At 41.8% G+C, this 22251-nt stretch overlaps 1 protein-coding gene across 2 annotated transcripts in view; it reads left to right on the top strand.

Moving 5' to 3' along the window:
- Positions 1 to 4851: 4851 nt before the first annotated feature.
- LOC123515415 overlaps positions 4852 to 22251 on the top strand; it is a 54045-nt gene continuing 36645 nt past the window's right edge. The window contains exons 1-5 of one of the 2 annotated variants that reach the window (XM_045273961.1): positions 4852 to 4934; positions 9666 to 9811; positions 10547 to 10675; positions 14033 to 15192; positions 16722 to 16840. In XM_045273961.1, coding sequence (XP_045129896.1) covers positions 4922 to 4934; positions 9666 to 9811; positions 10547 to 10675; positions 14033 to 15192; positions 16722 to 16840 — 1567 coding nt within the window. In that variant the 5' untranslated portion in view covers positions 4852 to 4921. Of the gene's footprint in view, positions 4935 to 5363; positions 5416 to 9665; positions 9812 to 10546; positions 10676 to 14032; positions 15193 to 16721; positions 16841 to 22251 lie in introns of those variants that run through there. The other variant, XM_045273960.1, reaches the window with a different exon arrangement.

The following is a 22251-nucleotide window of genomic DNA, read 5'->3' as shown; positions in this document are numbered from 1 at the left end:
CCGACGCTACCCAGCAGCTAATGGCAGTGGTGAGTGCACTAGCCGCCAAAGTAGACAATCTGACTGCAACGGTCTCTGGTCTCAGTACCGAGTTTGCCGCCTTCAAGAACCAGCAGCACACATTATGCAGTGAGACCTCCACTGTGGCCCCAACCCCATCCCTAGCCAGCGGTGCTCAACAAGGCCAAGGAGAGTGCCGTGTGTCAGCATAGCCTGTGACCCACCCACGATAAAGGACAAGGCCACAGGGCAATGTGGAACTGCTGCTGCACCCACACAGAGGATGGATACCCCCACCAAGCCAGTCAAGGGAGCCACACGACAGCCCCGGAGCCTCTCAGGGATGGTCCCTGCTCCCCCTGCTAAAGAGAGCAAGTCACCTGTGGCAGACTGTGAGGAGGATAATGCAGGTGAATGGACGCTGGTCAGCAGAAAAAAGAAGCGGTGCTACAGCCCAATCCCAGCCCGCCCCGACTGCCAGCCCCAGAGCCAGACCAGGGACATCTGAAGACTGCCAGCCCATCTGAGCCAGACCAGGGACATCTGATGGCAGCCATGCAGATGCTGATGGAGCAGATGTCTCGCCTGACACAGGAAGTGGATGGCCTGAAGACACAGATGCAACACCATCGCGATGAACGGTAAGACTTTCCACACCTAACATGGAATGTCAATGGTCTACATGCCCGTTTCACTGACTTACACTCTCATGTCCTTCCCATAAGCCTGACATTATTGCCTTACAGGAGGTAGGGCCAAGGGTGCCTGAGCTGCGGGTTATGCCTCCCACACCCTCAGTTGTGGTGACGGCAGTAGTCGGGGATGGCCACTTACATTAAACATGGGATTCCAGTTAACTTCATGGAAATGGGGTCACTGAGGGTATTGAATTTATTACTGTTTGCTTGCACACTGTGGGTGAAATTATTTACTTTGTAAACATGTACATTCATGCTGGTGCCCTTAATATTGCAAATTTTCCTGAAAATGTTCTTAAAGAGCAAAGTGTTATCATGGGTGACCTTAATGCCAGGCATAAGGAATTAGGAAGCCACCTCACCACCAATGCCAATGGTGTGCGCTGGAAGGCTTTCCTTGACACCACAGATACAGCTGTACTTACTGGGGACCACACACCCACACATGTTCTAGGAGGCAGAATTGATTATGTAGCCCTCATCAATATGCCGACATATACTGCCCAAATTTATCTTGTCAGGTCATTGCTGAGCGACCACTTCGCCCTGGAGACGACCCTCCGGTGCAGTCCGCCCGGCAGTGCCCAGGAAGCGCTTGACGGTTCCACCATCCAGGATGACGGACCTCGTCGTCCATGTGGTGGCGTGGTACGCTGCCGTGAAGGGCTCCTTTGCTGATGCAGAGGCACTGTACGACGGACTCCTGCACACCATCGAGGGCTTCATCGCGACTCCAAGGGTTCCAGCGAGGGACCATGCTCCACGCCGCTGGACTTACGCTACCGACCCTGTCATTCTGAACTGCCAACAGACGCTCGCTGCCTACCAGAGACGTTGGCAGCTCAACCCAGCAGACACAGAGTCACGGGATGCCATGGTTACCGTGGCTCGACACCTCACGGATCTGCGGCAGCAGGAAAGGAAGAAGTACTGGGTCTCCTTCCTGGACAAGGTGCAGGACCCGGTCCCTCCGGGAGGTGTGGCACCATGTCAACAGCGTCCGGGGCAAGTCCAGATGGCAGGTGTGTGACCCTGATCCTGCAGGCAGGGCACGAGAACTCGTCTTGCAGTGGAAGGAAGCCTCATCCTTCTCTGGCCTTCCTGTGGAACACCAGGAGGCGCTTGATCAGCAAAGACCACGAAGGATGGAGTTGCTTTGCCACAGTGTTCCTCTGCTGGACGACACCTGTGTGCCTATCACGCATGACGAACTCCTCTCGGCAGTCAAGTTGGGCAAGTCAACAGCTCCTGGCAAGGATGGCATCACCTATGATATCCTCAATGCTCTCCTGGAGGTAAAGGTAGACAACCCTATCTTGGATTTATTTAACATGTCTTTCACTGCAGGCAAGCTTCCCGCTCTTGGAAAACAGCCATCGTCATCCCAATACCCAAAGGTGATGGCACCTTTCGCCCTATTTCTCTCACCAGCTGTCTGTGTAAGATGATGGAACGGGTAATATTGAACAGACTTATATACAAGGTGGGCCATGTACTCTCTGGCAATGTACATGGCTTCCTAAAAGGTCACTCTACAAGTCATTGTTTTGTTGAGTGTCTTATAAATAAGGATGCTACCTGCAGAGCTTTCGTTGATCTCAAGGGTGCCTTCGACAGGGCCAACAAAGATGTTATTATGGAGGAACTCATTCTCAAAGGTGTCAAAGGTAGATTATTAGGATGGATCAGGGACTATTTGTACAATAGAACAGCACAGGTTTGGTTTCAAGGTGCAGTCTCCTCTGAGGAAGTTTTTGAGCTTGGAACACCACAGGGTGGAGTCCTTAGTCCAATGCTTTTCAATGTTTTAATGGACAAAATTGCGCTGTTCCTTTCCGCAGGGCACCCAGGTCCTCATCTATGCTGATGACATACTCCTCCAATGCCCCACACCCAGGATTCTCCAGGTTGCTTTGTCACAACTGGCAGCGTTGTGTGTCCAAATGGGACTAGTGATTAATGAATGTAAAACAAAATTTCAAGCTAAAGGGAAGGTCTCTTGGCTGCCCACTGTAAATAACATTCCCATCCCTAGAGTTCATATACACAAGTACCTGGGTGTTCAGATGAGCTTTAGGAAGTCTCTTCAAGCCGTCCACTATGTTCGAGACCTCTGTCTGCCACGGCTAGCACCACTTCGGCTGCTAGCCAACAGGGGCCTGGGGGCTGGCATTCCAGTCCTAAGAATGTTCTATATATCTGTCATACGGTTCCTTATTGATTATGCCGCCCCTGTTTTAATACAGTTTAGTGCCACTCAACTCCGTCCCTGGAGCTTGTACAGAATGAAGCCATGCGGATAATCTTGGGATGCCCCAGGACTGCACGGATTGAAGTCCTCAGAGCTGAACTGCACCTGCCGAGTATTATGTGTAGGGTACAGGAAATTACTTGTCGCACAATTAGTCGGATGCTATGCACGGGCTCTGACTCTCTAAAGGGATCACTGACCCCCTGTATCATGATCCTCGCACTCCTACAACACCATACCTCAGGAAGATCTTGGGAGTACTGACAAGTGTAGGTGTAGCCGAGGCTTGTATTAACGTTGTTATGTCACCGCTGCAACCCGCCTGGAACCCTCACCGTGTCAGTGTTGATATTCACTCACTGCATCAGCCCAAGAGGGACTGGCTCCCTCATGTGCTGCAAGACATGTTCATGACTAAATTGTCCAAGTACCCACACGTTCAGGCTATTCATGTTTATTGTGATGGGTCAGTCTATGGCAACAGGTCTGGATGTGGGCTGTTCATCCGTGACTACATCTCTGCCAGTCTCTACACTGACACTGAGGTTTCCAGGCGGCTCCCTGCACCCATGTCTTCCACTAGAGCAGAACTGTATGCTGTTCTGGAGGCGCTCCACATTGTGGCGCCTCTCCATAAGAATGTATATTTCTTTATTGACAGTCAGGCTGCATTGTACGCCCTTCAATCCACCTCCCCCATGGACTGTGATCTAATTAATAAGTGTCTTGATCTCATCCACGCCCAAGAAGGTGCCGGTGCCACGGACCATTTCATCTGGATACCCTCTCATGTGGGTATCCCGTTAAATGAAAAAGCAGACCACCTTGCTCCGTGTACCCTACAAGATGACACAATGGACCCTGGCACTGAGTACACTCTGGGTTATGTTAAGAATAGCATTAAGGACTTTGTACAAAGTAGCATTAGTGATCAGTTGGAGCTTTGTTGCCATAGGGGCAGTAGCACTAGTCTTCACTATGCACGTGTCTCCCTGAGCTGTGCTTACACCTACGGGAGACATACTGCATCACATGACAGGGTGGCAATAAGGCTCAGATTAGGCTACAAATACTTTTGTGAAGTCAGTGCTTCTCCTGGTGTGTGCTGTGTGCTGTGTGCTGGACCAAGGGGACACACTCTGCGTCACTTTATCATGGAATGTCCTCTCATTGCTAAATTTAGGCCACTAGCTCAGCATGACTTGTACAGTCTCATTGACCATCTCCTAGACTCTGCCACCCTCAGGGATATACTCAGGGAATATCCTCAGTTTGCTCCCAGACTGTAGGATGTCTTAGGCAATAAGGTGTGCAATATGTGTATTTATTTATTGAAATACTTGTATTCTTGCTGTGTATACTGTCCAGAGTTATGTTTGTGATACTTTAACCTTAAGTCTTTGCCCAGGGGTGGGTGGCAAGGCCCATCCTTCTCCTTTGTTGTAATTATTTATTAATTCAACAATAAATGTATCAATCAATCAATCAATCCTGTACAGGAGCAGCCGGTCCAAAGGCCTGACTCTGGAGCGATCCCGAGCCACCTGTAGCATCAAGATCAAGATCAAAATTAAGCTTCAAGATCAAAATCAAGATCTTAGAGCAGCATGTTGCTGTTTACTTATAAAATATCCCATCTCTAATAAAGGACCTTCTATTAACAACATCAAATGGTAACAAAACTATATAGAAAGTTAAAAAAAGCATGATTTAAAAGCATACATAACTAAATATTGCAGCGTAAATAAGAAAACAAAATCAATTAAGGATAAAAATTATGAAGCAAAACTCTAGAAATAATTACCAAAACCTATTAAAGTGAAAAAAGTCCATATAAAACTGAAAAAAAACTAAAATGTTATTCATTTCCATAGACTCATCATTAAACTGTGTTACAGAAGAAAAAAAAAAATTAAAGGTGTGTGCTGTCCTGCCTGGGAGACAAGCCCTCGGCGCGGCGCCACCAATAAGCATGGCAGGGCTCGGTAAGCTACCACTGTTGTGTCCGTAAAGCTGTAGTATATACCACCGCTTCTCTACCTTTAAGCCTGTAACGATGATTTCAGAGGCTGCTGAGGCTGGTGAACTGGTAATGGGTGTAAAGGAGAGGGCGTGATGGTGTTGCTGAAGGCACGAGGTGGCCGGGAGGGCCTGGCATGTGTATATTTCCTCTAGCCTTTTCTCACTGACATATTCTCTGTTAACTCTTTCCCGGCTGACATATTCCCTACCAACACTTCCCTGACTGAGTGATCCTCCTGACACGTTCCCTGGTGAGACGTTCCCTCCTGACACACTCCTCACTCACACACTGCCTTCTAGACGTCTTATTGATATTTGCATGAGTAGTGCAGTCCTATGAGTTCGTATATTGGTTTCCTCATACACAGTGATTGATACGCTGCACAACACTACACTCACCACCACCAATGGGAGTGTGTGGATGCAATGAATTTGAATGGATAGGTGAGTGAAGACTTGATTGTTGTTCAGAGTGAGTGACCAGTTTGTAAAAGACATTTTCACTTTGCTTTGTGGTGCAATCAGCTGAGGGTTTATCCTCATAGTGTGTAAGGTCCAGGTTGGCAGTGAGAGGGACATTGTGTTTGTGTGTGTGTGTGTGTATTCACCTAGTTGTAATTTTACAGGGCCTGGGTATCATACTCGTGTGGCCCCGTCTCCATATCTACACACATCCAACTTTCCTTTAAAACTATGCACACTCCTTGCTGACACCACCTCCTCAATCAAACCATTCCACACCTCCACACATCTTTGTGGGAAACTATATTTTTTCACATCCTTCAAGCATATTCCCTTGGCTATCTTTTTACTATGCGATCTTGTAGTTCTATTTAAATTTTCCTCTCTCAACATCATTTGCTCATTATCCACTTCATCCAGTCCATTCAACAGTTTATAAACCTGTATTAAATCTCCTCTTTCTCTTCTTTGTTCCAAGGTAAGCAAATTCATTTCTTTTAATCTCTCCTCATAGGTCATTTCTGCCAATTCCGGAACCATTTTTGTTGCCATTCTCTGCAATCTCTCCAACTTCCTTATATGCTTCTTTTTATAAGGGGACCAAACCACTCCAGCATATTCCAATCTTGGTCTAATTACCATACTAATTAATTTCTTCATCATATCTTTATCCATATAATGGAAGGCTAATCCAATATTTTTATCAAATTATACGTTTCTCCAAACATCTTATCAATATGAGCCTCAAACTGCCCATGGTCTTGTATTATCACTCCCAAATCCTTTTCCTTTTCCACCTTTTCAACACTACTTCTTCACCCATCTTATATGACCCTCTTGGCCGTCTTCCACTCTTCCCATCTCCATCACATGACTTTTGCTCAGATTAAATTCCATTTGCCACCTCTTGCTCCACTCCCAAATCTTATCCAGGTCTGCCTGTAAAATTTCACAATCTTCTTCACTCTTCACACACCTACACAACTTCGCATCATCTGCAAACAAATTAATATAACTGTTTACTCCTCTGGCATGTCATTAATATATACCAGGAAAAGTATTGGTGCCAGCACTGAGCCTTGTGGGACTCCACTCTCCACCACCAACCAGTCCGACTTTGCATCCCTTATTACCGTTCTCATCTCCTCCATCTCAAGTAGTTTTCCATCCACTTTAACACTTTTCCTTTCAGTCCTCCATAAATCTCTACTTTCCATAGCAGTCTCATCGTGAGGTACCTTGTCAAAAGCTTTCTTTAAATCCAAATATACACAGTCCATCCATCCTCTCTCTCTGTATTTTGTCAACCACTCTTGAATAAAAGCTCAGTAGATTTGTTACACATGACCTCCCTTTCCTGAAGCCAAATTGATGATCCGATAATAACTTATGATCCTCCAGGAACCGTATCCAATATTTCTTTATCACCCTCTCACAAATCTTACCGACCACACTTGTTAGAGACACAGGTCTATAGTTAAGAGGCTCTTCCTTACTGCCTCCCTTATAAATGGGCACCACTTCAGCTCTCTTCCACTCTACTGGTACTTCCCTGTTTCTAATGAGCACCTTATAATATCATATAATGGATCAATCAATTCTTCTCTACACTCCTTCAATAATTTTCCTGAAACTTCATCTGGTCCCATCGCTTTATCATCTTTAAGTTCCTCCAACATTTTATATAACTCCTTTTAGGTATCTTAATGTCATCCATGTGCACATTTCCTTGTACATTCTGAGGCTTTACAAACATTGTTTCTTTAGTAAATACTTGTTGAAACCTATTATTTAGCAATTCTGCTATATTCTTAGGGTCATCTACTATCCCTTGCTCTCCTTTTAATCTTTCAATGGACTCTCTTTTTAAGTTTACCATTTATGAACCTGTAAAACAATTTTGGATGTTCCTTACTCTTGTCTACAATATCTTTTCAAATTTTCTTTCTTCCTCCTCCTTACCCTCACATACTCATTTCTTGCCACTCTATAATTCTCCTTATTTAGTATATTCCTGCTCTTTTCCATCTTTTCCAAGCCACATCTCTCTTTTCCTTAGCCTTAACACAAGTTGCATTAAACCAATCCTTTCTTCCTTCCTCTCTCGGTTTATACTTTGGTACAAATTTCATAACTCCTTCTTTATAATATTTCATAAAAATCTCATATTTCTTTTGCACTTCTCTGATTTGTAACATCTCCCAATCTAATTTTCTGAAATAATTTTTCAAACTTTCTGTGTCCATCTTTCTATAATTCAATCTACCACTCCTGTATGTCTCGTCCTTCCTTCGCTGTGTTGTTGCTATCTGCATTTCCATAACCACATGATCACTCTTTCCCAAAGGACACTTGTATTGTATATCTCCACATAGGTACACTTCTCTTGTTAACACCAAATCCAGTCTAGCCGGTTCATCATCTCCTCTATATCTAGTATTTTCCTTCACCCTCTGTTCCATCATATTTTCCATCATTAGATTAAGAAATCTCTCTCCCATGCTTCCTCTCCAACACCACTTACTAGATTTTCCCAATCCACCTCCTTACAATTAAAATCTCCTACTAGTATCACCTTTCTTTTTCCAGATAATACACTTTCCAAACTCTGTAAAGTATCCTTGATCATATTGTCGTATTCCTTAATGTCCAAGAATTTGTTTTAGGAGGTACATAGGTCACCATGATTATTAATTCTTTTCCATCACTTTTTATCCTTATGCTTATCACTTCTGTTGTTCTTCCCATACCAAACCTTATCCACATTTATTTATTTCTTCGTCATAATCATAACTCCTCCTCCACCTTTACTCTCCCTATCCTTTCTCCATATATTATATTTATTATCCAAATTTATCTTTGTTTTTTCATGCAATTTTGTCTCAGTCAAACACACGATATCAGGCTTCTCCACTATCATATAGTCTTGCAATTCCAATCTACTTGACAGTATCCCATCTATATTAGTATAGTAGTGTGTGTGTGTGTGTGTGTGTGTGTGTGTGTGTGTGTGTGTGTGTGTGTGTGTGTGTGTGTGTGTGTGTGTGTGCAAGGGTCATAGGATGGTGGGGCTCTGGTAGTTGAGTGGAGTGTGGTGAGATGTTCTGGGTAGAGTGTGGATAGTTGGTGTGGCAGACTGAAGTGAGAGGTTGAGAATTGAGTCTGGACTTATCCCAACCATTGTTACCATTTTGTAGTGTTGTAGTCACAACTGTTTGCTCTGACACACATGGTGGGTGGCCTGTAGTATAGATAGAAGCTGAAAGTCTGGTTAACTTGCCTTTATCTGGAATGGTAAATTTTTTTTTTATCATGTATTGACAATGTGAGTGACAGTTGTGTACACAAAGGCATTATTTGTGAGATTAGTGATATGTGGTGCAGAAGTAAGTCATGTTAAAGGTGTTTGTTGTGGCTCATCTCTTGTTGCGGTGGCACAATAACAAGTCCACTAAATGCCATCAGCTGTGTAGTCTGAAATGGCGTGGCTTATAATTCAGAGGTTGTTTCACCTGGTGGGCTTGACACCCACCCTGGCATCCTGGTGCCTAACAGACACTGAACTCAGCTGATGTGTCAACTTGTCCAATATTATGTTCTATGTTCCTTACAAATCCTTACAATTTGCTAGATAGTGCAAATAAGTAAATAAATGAAATGAAATAGTTAATTAATGTCATCTTTATAGACATAGATTCTTTTATGTAATGAAAGTCAATTATTTGTCATTGTTTTATTTTTGGCACTAAACACAGTAGACAGTATCCATGGGATAAAAAAATGTATTCAGAGTCGCAAATGAAAGGCTGTGTAGTGATTTAGGGCATGATATGATGTTTGGTCCCACAGCTGTAGCAACAGAGCTGCTGCTGCTGCTGCTGCTGCTGCCAACACCTTGTGAATCTGTTTGCCACGAACTCACACTCTGGTTACAATCCATCTCCCTAGGCATCCTGGTGTGTGTTACAGCAGTGGGTGGTGTGACTCGGGGAACAGCTGATGTTCTGGTGGTGACTGTAATATGTGGGCTTGGAGGAGGTCGGCCAGCTTTATTATTTTGTAGTTTATAATGCAGATTTACAAGAAATATGACAGGTTGTTGACAAAGCCAGGGGTGTGCTTTACCTGTGGCCCATGGTCAGGTTCTAGCCTCGAAATTGTGCTGGTCTGGTCCTTATTGACTTGTGTGAAGCAGACCACTGCTACTAGAACACTTGCTGTTTTATTATCAGAGCTCAAGGAGCGGCTGCACGGTACCGAGCCGCTGTGCGTGCGGCTCAGTTTGGCAGAGAAGGCCTTCCTGGCGCCCCTGAAAGCAGCGGTGGCACAGAAGGAGGATGTGGTCATTCTGTGGTTGGCTAACCTCCTCACCAAGAAGGTAACCCATTGCTCTCCTTTCTTTGTTATGCAGTATTAAACTGTCTAAATCTGTCACATTTATTGTTCTTATGGTAACTGATGTGATGTCAATATTGTTAATGTATACTGCTGAAATACTATACAATGTACACATAGAGACTGATTTCTATGCCAAGCAATTTTTTCTTTTTTCTTTATGACTGGAAATCATTGCCTCCATAATATAAATAATTCTTTCAAGAGGGAGGTTTCAAGACACTGATCTGCCAAATCTAAACTGACTTTTTTTTAACTCAGCTGAAAGGACTAGCACCTTGGTGGACCTTTGTTTTGCTCCTTTTGTTCAGTCCCCCTCTTACTCAAAATATGAAGCTTCTTCTGAGACTCAAACTTGTATTTCTGGTGTGTGGTGCCTGTGGCAGCTGTTCTGTATCCAGGTGTGGTATGATGTAGAAATGTAATTCAGGGGTGTATTGTTAATATAGGGTGTGATAGCTGGAAAATCCATTTTTATTTGTACTGAAAGGGAGAGTTTGAGGGAATCATGGGTGTCTTGGTAGAAAGATTATTGTTGGCAGCACTGGACTAGATATTACTGAAAGGTATCGGCACTGAAGCTAATTATGTGAATGACTATACTCTGATAAAAATTTTCTATATATTATTACTGTATGTTTATTGCTTAGTACAAAACATTGGTCTTCTTACTTAAAAATAAGGACTGTTGCCAATGAATCTGATGTGTTCATTCCAGGCAGTGGCACTGACCACAGAGGAGCAGCTGGCAGCCTGGACAACGCTCAGCACCATCCTTTCCTCTCAGCGCCTCAAGGCTCTCTGCTCCATCAACTGGGTCTGCCCTATCACCTCCTCCTTCACTGAGGTGTGTCTCCAGGCTTGTCAAAGTCTTATGAGAGCTTGGTGCAACTTTTTAACCTGTGAAGTTTTATTCTTATTGCCAAAGTCGTGTTTAATGAGCCAATAGAGCAATAAATGTGCTACTTTGGTCTGACCATTTTATGAAGATCACTTAGGCGTTGGCTTTTTCGGGGATTTCCCGGCTTGCGGCGCTGTCACACTTGTACCAATATGCACCTCAAGTCAGGTACTTAATACTTATAAACTGAATGGTGTTGTAGTACATATACATTGTGATGCTTAAAAAAGGCAAGTTAGAGTAATTTGTGTTTATTCTTATATATATTTTGCATTGTTTTTGCAAACACAACAATACTTGACAACGTTTCCTCCGAGCGTTGTCACATCCCTTTGAGTGACCGAGTGAGATCACAGGTCAAAGTGACTGTGATAAGCTATGGGTCACTTCCTCTCCTGCTACCATCCAGGATAAGAGAGAGAGAGAGAGAGAGAGAGAGAGAGAGAGAGAGAGAGAGAGAGAGAGAGAGAGAAAGAGAGAGACTGACAGGCAGTTTCTTTTCTCAAATTTTAGTAATTTATAAGTAAGTATAGATCTATGATAGAAATATATTTGCATGAAATGTAAATATATATATATATATATATATATATATATATATATATATATATATATATATATATATATATATATATATATATATATATATATATATATATATATATATATATATATATATATATATATATATATATATATATATATATATATATATATATATATATATATATATATATATATATATATATATATATATATATATATATATATATATATATATATACACACAGTAACACCTCAGCTCACGACCATAATTCGTTCCTAAATCCTGTTCGTCACCCGATTTGTTCGTCCCCTGAATCAATTTTTCCCGTAAGAATGTATTGAAATACCATTAATCCGTTCCAGACCAAAATAAAATCATACTTTTGTCCATAAAACCCATTCAAAATAGACCTTTAATGTATGCATGACATGAATGAAATAATTATAGAAAGCCTAAATTATTTGACTTGCCTAAATGCTATCAAAATAATCAGAAAATGAATAAAAAGAAAAGGTTATTTACTTGAGAGACTGGACATTGATGGCATGATGGAATGGAGGAGAGGAGGATGGGGAGGAAGACAGACAAGAAGACAGTCATGAGAGAGGACTTTGGATGTGCGCAGCGTGCCAGAGCTATACAACATCGGCATGGGAAACATGGAAAGATTGCCAGTCTTCGTCTCTGCCTTTGGAAGACCCTTGCCTGCTGGGGATTGACTTCCTCACGCGTTTAGTAGCAAGTTTGGACTTCCAAGAAGGGAAGTTAAAGGTACGTGGCCAGGAAGTTCCTTTGATCCTCGGAGGTGATGCTCAGTGTGAGGGGAGCGGGCAGTAGGGCGGTGTTCCTTGCCAGGTGAGCGAGGAAACAGCTGCGATGGATGTGCCACAATCTGCAGTACCTGGACATGGCCAGGACGATGATGACAGCAACGCTGAGAGCCACCAGAGCAGCGAGGATAATGCCAAGGAAGCTACAGTAGAGCGTGCCGGTAACATCACCATGCCCAGGAAAAACAGGAGAAGATCGTAGTGGCACGGAGATTATGTTATGTAATATTTTTCGTATGTTCCTGTTTCTATTTTCTTTTGTGCTTATGTTTTGTTTTGTTGTGTGATAGCAGTTGGCTATCACACAAATGGCTTGCCTGCCGGCGAGCCATTTAACCGCGTTCATCCCCCGAAATATCGTTCGTCCCCTGGGTCGATATATTGACAAATTTTTGGTCGCTCCTAATTGTTCGCCTTTAGAGACGTCAAAATGAGATTTTACTGTATATATATATATATATATATATATATATATATATATATATATATATATATATATATATATATATATATATATATATATATATATATATATATATATATATATATATATATATATATATATATATATATATATATATATATATATATATATATATATATATATATATATATATATATATATATATATATAATGTATATATATACAGTAAGGTCTCGGTTTACGCCAGAGTTACGTTCTGAAACATGAAGTAAGTCGATTTTGTATGTAACTCGAGCTCCACATTTCAAAGCATATTATGGAGTTTTCAACCAATCATTGTTTATGGTCATTCTGGTAAGTTAAAGGTTATATTGTTATATTATTACAAGTATGTAGGAATATGAAACACAAGCTTGTTTTTGTTGTTGATTAGGGCCACGAACACGAAGGACTGCAGGTTGCAGAGAGGGGTGGACACCTGAGGCCGCCAGAAGGGTAGGCAGGTCGAATGTTGTGACGCCCAGGGTGGACAGCTGGGAGCGTAGTGCAGTGCGGTGGGAGTAGAAGCGTGGGCAGCGGGGCAGGAAATGCAATAGGAAAGGGCAATAGGGATCAGCAGACAGGCGCAGATGGTGCAAGTCAGCTGCGAGTGTCGTGTGGCCCAGGCGAAGGCTCCGGAGTTGTTATTGTTGTGATGGGTGTGCGAGCCCTCAAGGTCGTCAACCTCCCCGTTGTCATGGTAACGGGCTTCCCATTTTCTTCTTCCCTCCCTCACACACAGCTGCTGCCTCCCTTCTCATGTCTTCTAATTATGTACTCTTTTTCTTGTAGAGTAATGGTTTTCCTTTTCTTAGCATCACTGCTGTCACTAAGAAGTTTTCTCTTTGGTGCCATTGAGCAAGATACTAAGAACTTGAGTCAGTAAACGCAGAAGTAGGATAATACTCTTGCCAGGGGCGACAGTGTGGTGGAACTGAGGCAGGGTGTTATTGTATTCAAGCGTGAGGCGGGCGGTGTGGCGGGCAACCACCAACAATAACAATAAATCCCGCACTTTACGATTTATAAATTTTCAATTTTTTTAATCTTAAATTGCCTTATAGTGGACTGACGTAACTACGAGTTTGACGTAACTCGAGACCGGCGTAACCGGGACTTTACTGTATTTATATATATATATATATATATATATATATATATATATATATAGAGAGAGAGAGAGAGAGAGAGAGAGAGAGAGAGAGAGAGAGAGAGAGAGAGAGAGAGAGAGAGAGAGAGAGAGAGAGAGAGAGAGAGAGAGAGAGAGAGAGAGAGAGAGGGGGAGGTGGTGTGTGGGAAGCAAGGTTCTCATTGACAGAGGCTCTAATCCCTTAATTTGCCTAGCACAAGGTTTGGCAGCTTCGCAGGCTGGGAAATCCTTGAAAAAGCCAACGCCTAAGTGATCTTCATAAAATGGTCAGACCATAGTAAACCCTAGTTAATGATCTACATTTTGTTTGCAGACTTTAGTTGATGTGATAAATAGCAGTGCCGATACAGCACTGCGAGAGAAGGCAGTCATGATATGTCACTGCCTCATGTCCAACCCGTTGCTGGCGCCGCTGGTCACCCACTCGCTGAACCACTGCCTGCTGCTCTCCAAGGGCCTGGTGGCTTGGCTGCTGGAGGGTCACATGGGGGACGCCAATGTGGCTGTTGCTGCGATGCTAATCGGGGAAGTAGGGAGTCGCCTGCAGAGCCACGCAGACAAGGGCAAAGTCATGACCAGTGTCACCGAGCACCTGCTGCTTCCCTCGGCCAGACTCGCTGTGTCTGCCAGGGATGACGAGAGGAAAGAGATGCAAGACTTGTTGAAGGAGATGAAATTACTGATAGCCACAAGCTTGTTTCATACTGAACTATTAGATAACTATAAGAATGCATTCATGATCATCTTTTCTGAGACAAAAGCTAGAGTGACTCATAAGATTATCTCACTTTTACAAGTAATTGCTTCATATATTGAGAGTGAGCCTATTGAAGTAATGCAACATTTGCTTGCAGAAACATTATACGAATTCATGATGAAGTTCAGGACTTACAAAACCTTGCACTGCCAGCTACTGGTGGTGCTATGTCATGCACTGGGCATCACCATTAACAACCCCAAAGTGCCTTCCTTGGTACAGGATACTTTTATTTCCCAGAAACTAAGACCAAGTGTTATTGATGAAAGGAAGAAGGAAGTCCTCCTGCACTCTTTACTCTGTGTCATTCAAAACATTCCAATCCACTTTGTGAGGGACGGAGATATTGACCTGCTGCTGAAGGGTGTTGGGGAGATCCTGGTGAACGCTGTCCCGGTGTCCAGTGCAGGGTACAAGTGTCTCCAGGTCCTGTTGGCCATCGTCCCAACGTTCATGAGTAACTTGATTGTGCAGAATGTGTGGGACATTTATTGCTGCAAGAGCCCAGACAACACTGCCAGTGTGGGGGAGCTGTACTCCAGCTATGAAGAGCTGCTGTGTAAGGTGCTGGAGGTGTGTGTCCGCCTGAGGAACCTGCCCAGAATGTTTGAGAAGATGTTCTCTGCCCTGAAGACAAAGAGTGAACAACTCAAGGACCAGGAGATCATCCCAGAGTCTCTTCATGCACACCAGGAAAGGCTCATCTTCCCTCCCAGGTAACACTGCCATGTGTGTGTTGGCACTAGTTGATTTATGCATTAAATTTGGTTGGAAAGAATTATAATTCATTTCTACAAGGTCAAAATGAGTTATTTATTTGATTTAAACTGAAATTTTTTTTATTAGATTGAATTTTTTATGTGAATAAGTTTTTGGCATTAATCTTTGTTTTCACTGACTATTTTTTTTATAATTCTTATAAGGCCATTTTCATGTATCACACTTGGCCATTGTTAAGTGAAATGATAGTTTGAATCCAGCAGGATGGGGATGTCCCTCCCCTCCAAGCTGGGATAGTGTTGACAGTTCCAAAAGATGGGGAGGTGAAAACAGGCAGAGAGGAAAAAAGTTGATAAGATGAAGAGCTTTTAACTTATTCTGCATATATTCACTAGTTTCTAATGTCTTTTATAATATTGTTTCTAAGTAATAGTTTTTATTTATTTATTTATTTATTTATTTATTCTTTTATGGTATGGCCTGTAGCACCTGTAGGTATACTTGAAGAGTATGTATGGGAAGCATTGTTCAGTTTCCACCCATTAGTGGTGCAGGCAATTTTATTTATAGTGGTACCCATATTAGGGTCTATATCAACACCCAAGCAAATCTTTGGTGTAACCACCTAGAAGCTGGGTATCACAGTGACATGTAGGTAACTTTAAACAACTTGACAAATGGCAAAGTTTCAAGGCAGTACATGGTGGGATTCAAACCTACGTGTGGACGTCTGCCAGATCCCACACTTACCACCTTATCTACTATGCCACTGCAGATTACATTATATCATTATTACACTGACATTATTATATTCATTGTGGGATGTGAGACAGTGAGAGTCCAGACAAGAATAGTAATTATGATAATGATAACAAAAAGGATAACATGTTTGTAGCCTCTCAGTAAACAAAGGTTAACACTATATTGTTGAAGGTCCAAGGTGATGTGTGGGTGCCTGTTGGTGACATGGGCAGCTTACCAGAAATATGAGTAGTATATTGGAACAACTCGTGTACTTTACAGTGTTATTATGTCATAATCTACTGTCCATAACCTCCAAGACAAGCATCAACCTGACCTTCCCATTCTCCAGGACAAGATATCATTGAATTAACACCCACAGAAAAGTAAAACCCATGCATTCAAGTTCACAATGATGAGCTGACTGAGCCAGTGTGTATCTCTTGGCCATTATCTGCTTCATTTTTCACCAATCATGAACCAGACTTGTCAGAAAGTGGAGCTGCAGGCCTAATCTTTCATATTTGTTGCTGAGATATATCTGTCATTCATTGGTCTGTATTCAGAAATGCTTTGCTCTCCAAGGCCACAGAGATGATGATTAGCAAGGTTTTTAAGAATGTCTCTCCAGTTATTAATGTAGAAATCTTGTCACTTTGCCCATGGAACTGTAAAAATACCGTAAGAATATTCGTGTAAACTTAAATAAAGCTCTTTTTGAATTATTGGAGGTGAAACACAAAAGTGTTTGACAATATGAGTCATTGTCTGATTCTGGTTGCAGGTTTATTGCATTGCTGCGGAGAACATTGTTAGACCTGAGCCACTTACAAGTGCTGCCTGTGTGGACGTCCATCCTGTCCTTCCTCACCAAGGAGAGCACCGTACTCCTCAAAACTGCAGGTGGGAGGTGGCTCAAGTCTTCCTTGTAAATCTAATGTCTGCTACTTATTGCCTTGTGTTTTCCATACATGTCTCTTTCTTTTTGTTTGATTGCCATCAGAGAAGTGATTCCTGGTCCTCTTTTCTGTGTCCCTCTTTGTCACTTCCTACAGTATGTCGAGAGTGTAATGTCAGTGTTCTCAGCATGGCCACAGAGATTTGTAGGATTATATACTAGCTTGGTGTATAGATATACAGTGATCCCTCGTTTATCGCGGTTAATGGATACCAGAACCCCTGTGAAAGGTGAAAAACTGTGAAGTAGGATTTGCCCCCCCTAGGAATTTTCGTTTATGTGTATGTGGATACCAGAATGTTTAAAATATGTAGCTAAACAGTATTTATACTTTACGTATACAGTATTTTACTTAAATCTATTTAATTATAAAACCTTATACCATAATTATACATTTACTCTCTCTCTCTCTCTCTCTCTCTCTCTCTCTCTCTCTCTCTCTCTCTCTCTCTCTCTCTCTCTCTCTCTCTCTCTCTCTCTCTCTCTCTCTCTCTCTCTCTCTCTCTCTAAATATGAGAAAAACATTGTGGATAAATATGAAAGTGATCCTAAATTTTTTTACAAATACATTAATTGTAAAAAAAAATTAAAGGTGCAATTCAGAAGCTGAAATTGGAAGGAGAGATTATTGAAAATGAGCGAAAAATAGCTCAGGTGTTAAATAACAAGTTTAAATCAGTGTTTGTAAAAGATGGTGATTATATTGGAGAAGAAGGAGTACTAGGAGGATATCAAGGACCCAAGTTGGAAAACATTGTATTTGATAGAAAGGAAGTCATAACAAGACTTCAGATGCTGGATGTAAATAAGGCAATGGGACTGGACCAAATGTCAGGATGGGTGTTGAAATGTTGTGCTGAGGAATTAAGTTGGCCAATTCATCAGTTATACATGAAGTCATTAGAAGAAGGATATGTTCCGGAAAAGTGGAAGGAAGTGCAAATAGTGGCTATACATAAAGGAGGAAGTAGAGAGTCACCGTTAAACTACAGGCCTGTTTCTCTTCTGTGTATATTGATAAAGGTGTTAGAGGGAATAATAAGAGATAGATGGATAAAGTTCCTAGAAGAAAGAGAAATTCTTTCATCAAAGCAATTTGGATTTAGAAAGGGAAGATCTTGCGTTACCAATCTTCTAAGTTTTTATTCAAGAGTAATTGACATAGTTGATCTGAAAGGAGGATGGTTTGACTGTATATATCTTAATCTAAAAAAGGCTTTTGATAAGGTATCCCATAAAAGACTTAAGTGGAAGATGGAAAAATATGGAGGACTTGGGGACAAGATACTTAAATGGATGACAAGTTACTTATCAGGGAGAAAAATGAAGACAGTAGTACGGGGTGTAAGCTCTGAATGGGCTGAAGTAGAGAGGACTTGGATATTATTCATGAATGGAGCAATAAATGGATGATAGAATTTAATGCTGACAAATGTCATGTGTTGGAAATGGGAAGAAGTATACACAGACCTCATGCAAGCTATAACTTAGGTGGAGTGAATCTAATGTGTGTAGGAAGAGAAAAAGACTTGGGGGTTATAGTACAAAACAACTTGTCACCTGAGGGACAGATAAACAAAATTGTAGGGGAAGGTTTGGCAATAGTTGCAAATATCAGAACTACATTTACTCACCTGAATGAAACACTGGTCAAAAAAGTAATAGAATCAATTCTGAGACCAAAATTAGAATATGTACAGGTGGTGTGGGCACCTCATTTGAGGAAACATATACATAAACTGTAATGGGTACAAAGAGCGGCAATGAAACTGGTGCCAGCCTTGCATGATATAGATTATCAGGAAAGACTATGTAGACTAAATCTGCCAACATTGGAAGAGAGAAGAAGAGGTGATATGATCCAACTGTTCAAGTGTGTAAATGAGATTGACAAGATTGATAGAGATGACTTTCTCGAGCTGGATATGATGAGAAGACCAAGAGATAATCATGATTTGAAATTGAGGATTCCGGGGTGTACAACTGATATTAAAAAGTTCAGTTTCCCAGCAAGAACTGTCACTGCCTGGAATAGATTACCAGAGGGTATAGTGAGAGCAAGAAATATCCATAGTTTTAAAGAAAAGTATGATAAATGGATTCAAGCGAACGGGACACCACAAGTGTAGCTCATTTCTTGTAGCAAATTTATAGGTAAACTCTCTCTCTCTCTCTCTCTCTCTCTCTCTCTCTCTCTCTCTCTCTCTCTCTCTCTCTCTCTCTCTCTCTCTCTCTCTCTCTCTCTCTCTCTCTGATCATATCCAAAAGTTTCACTTTTTCACTGATGGTCATCATCTTTCTCTTCCTCTTAGGCTCACTAGAGGAAGCTTTCACAGGGGCACAGTGCTTAGGTGGCATTGTAAGGGCTTAATGAATCACTATTTAAACCAAAAAAGTTATCACAAACACAACACTAAGATACAGTTTGTGAAGCAGTCAACAACATAGACAAGATACAACAAAGGAAGATGTTGGGTGAGGCTGCGATGATGTGCAGCCAATCAGCTCACGGGATAAATCCACTTGTGCTGTCATTGGTTGATCTCGTGCCGGGAACCAATCATGCACCTTGTACGACTGCCCGTGGGTATGTACAAAGCCTCTAAGTCAACTCATCTCTTTGTTTGGCATGCTGGGAAACCTTCTCTCTCACGCATCAACATGAAACAATGTGTTTTTCTGCAATATGGCTGTATTTTTTCATTTTTATCTTTTGATGAATATTTTTTAAAACCCTGCGATACACTGAGGCCATGAAACGCGAACCACGAAGTGGCGAGGGAACACTGTATAGTTTACAATCTTAGTGAGTTAGGTGGGATAATACAAAGACACACAGCATAAAAGATTGAAAATCAGTTAATATTTTGAACTAGATAATTTTAAAGCTCAGACATTCTGCATTATGATTATTCTCAGTCACAAAATTCAAATTTGCTAAAGATAATTAGTTGTATACTGTACCTTTCCCTTTCATTCACGTGTTGAATTTGCATTACATTATTTTTTATTATTTTCACAAGTGATTTTCACATTTCTGTAGCTCGGTCACAATTTACATAAGAAATTTTTGTATCTGGCAGGACGTTGATATACTAACTCTCAGACTTGTATACACATATGTTATTATATGTTAATGATTTTTGTCATGCATCCAGGTATCTCTGTGGCACTGCTAGGCCCTGCAGACAAATATGCATATGTTGTAAATAATTACCTTTTGTCATAGCTAAGTGTGTGTCTCAAAGACCATCACAGCCAGGCCACTGTTGGCCACTGACCCGTCTGTCTGACGGTGCTGGAGTGGCCAGGTGTCAGTGTGGTCAACCCTGCCTCCACACTGTACATTTGCCATCTGCTCTGAGGACAAGTGGCCTCACCTACCACTTAGTGCCCATTCACTGACATACTGTAGATTTGTGTCCTTCTAATTGTTTGTGTGTATTATCCCAAAGTTGAGTACAGTAAAGTCCCGGGTTACGTTGGTCTCGAGTTACGTCAAACTCGTAGTTACGTCAGTCCACTATAAGGCAATTTAAGATTAAAAAAATTGAAAATTTATAAATCGTAAAGTGCGGGATTTATTGTTATTGTTGGTGGTTGCCCGCCACACCGCCCGCCTCACGCTTGAATACAATAACACCCTGCCTCAGTTCCACCACACCATCGCCCCTGGCAAGAGTATTATCCTACTTCTGCGTTTACTGACTCAAGTTCTTAGTATCTTGCTCAATGGCACCAAAGAGAAAACTTCTTAGTGACAGCAGTGATGCTAAGAAAAGGAAAACCATTACTCTACAAGAAAAAGAGTACATAATTAGAAGACATGAGAAGGGAGGCAGTAGCTGTGTGTGAGGGAAGGAAGAAGAAAATGGGAAGCCCGTTACCATGACAACGGGGAGGTTGACGACCTTGAGGGCTCGCACACCCATCACAACAATAACAACTCCGGAGCCTTCGCCTGGGCCACACGACACTCGCAGCTGACTTGCACCGTCTGCGCCTGTCTGCTGATCCCTATTGCCCTTTCCTATTGCATTTCCTACCCCGCTGCCCACGCTTCTACTCCCACCGCACTGCACTACGCTCCCAGCTGTCCACCCTGGGCGTCACAACATTCGACCTGCCCACCCTTCTGGCGGCCTCAGGCGTCCACCCCTCTCTGCAACCTGCAGTCCTTCGTGTTCGTGGCCCTAATCAGTAACAAAAACAAGCTTGTGTTTCATATTCCTACATAGTTGTAAATAATATAACAATATAACCTTTAACTTACCTGAATGACCATAAACAATGATTGGTTGAAAACTCCATAATATGCTTTGAAATGTATGGAAACTCGAGTTACGTACAAAATTGACTTACGTCATGTTTCAGGAACGTAACTCTGATGTAAACTGAGACCTTACTGTATTCTTAATGCTAGAGAAATTTAAGTTGTCCTCTCACGTATTCTTGCTTTGCAATTCATTTATAGTCATCCCTCTAGCAGGGGTGGAATTTGCTATGGATGACAGCGGCAGTCTGCTAGGGTGATACCGCCAAGGTATCACCCATGGAACACTCTGAAACAAATCTCATGGTGTGACCTCCATGACTAGTACATTGCTGCATCATTACTGTGTTTATTGTAATATATGTTGGTGTAGTTTTGATTGTCTTGATAAATGATGTAGTAAATATGTTTTGTGTGGGCACTAAGCATCGTGGCAATGGAGTGGTGAGGTGCTAAGTTGAGGCACCACTTTATTGTCATGAAAACTTCAGTACTATTACTTAGCTATATATTAATTAATTTATTTGTTTTCTATGGGGAGGGTGGAGGAGGCATCATGCATTTAAGAATGGAGATATTCATTGCAAGTTTATGGCTTTATTAAAATTTCTGTAACACATTTGTACCCTCACATGTGAGTACAGGTGATCCTCACTGTATGGAAGGGTTAGGTTCCTGAAAACTCTTTCTGTAGCAAAGATTCATAAAGCAAGTAACTGAAGCAATACATAAATAGTGGATTATGTTCCCAGACATAAGATTTTTCATTGTAAACAGTACTGTATTCACCCTGTTAAGGGGAACGTCCAGTTTAGAGACCGAAAAATAATGTTTTTTGTGGAAAAAAAAAATGTGGTAGATATACACATTAGCAATTATTTCATGAAGTTTTGTGGCGAAACACGCATTGGTTTCTGTTTAAGTGCCATTTAAAGGTCCCGTACTCAACTACTTGCGTTTATTTACATCAGCAGAATCAGTTTTTTTTTTCTCAAAAACTACGAAAAAGGCAAAAATCTTAACTTTTTTTGGTGGACATGATATGGCAACACTGATGAAAGTCTATGAGCGGCATCAACCAAG

The sequence above is a fragment of the Portunus trituberculatus genome, chromosome 39 (assembly GCF_017591435.1).
Source record: "Portunus trituberculatus isolate SZX2019 chromosome 39, ASM1759143v1, whole genome shotgun sequence".
Lineage (NCBI taxonomy): Eukaryota > Metazoa > Arthropoda > Malacostraca > Decapoda > Portunidae > Portunus > Portunus trituberculatus.
Note: the sequence above shows the minus strand (reverse complement) of the source record. Positions and strands in the feature narration are given on the sequence as shown.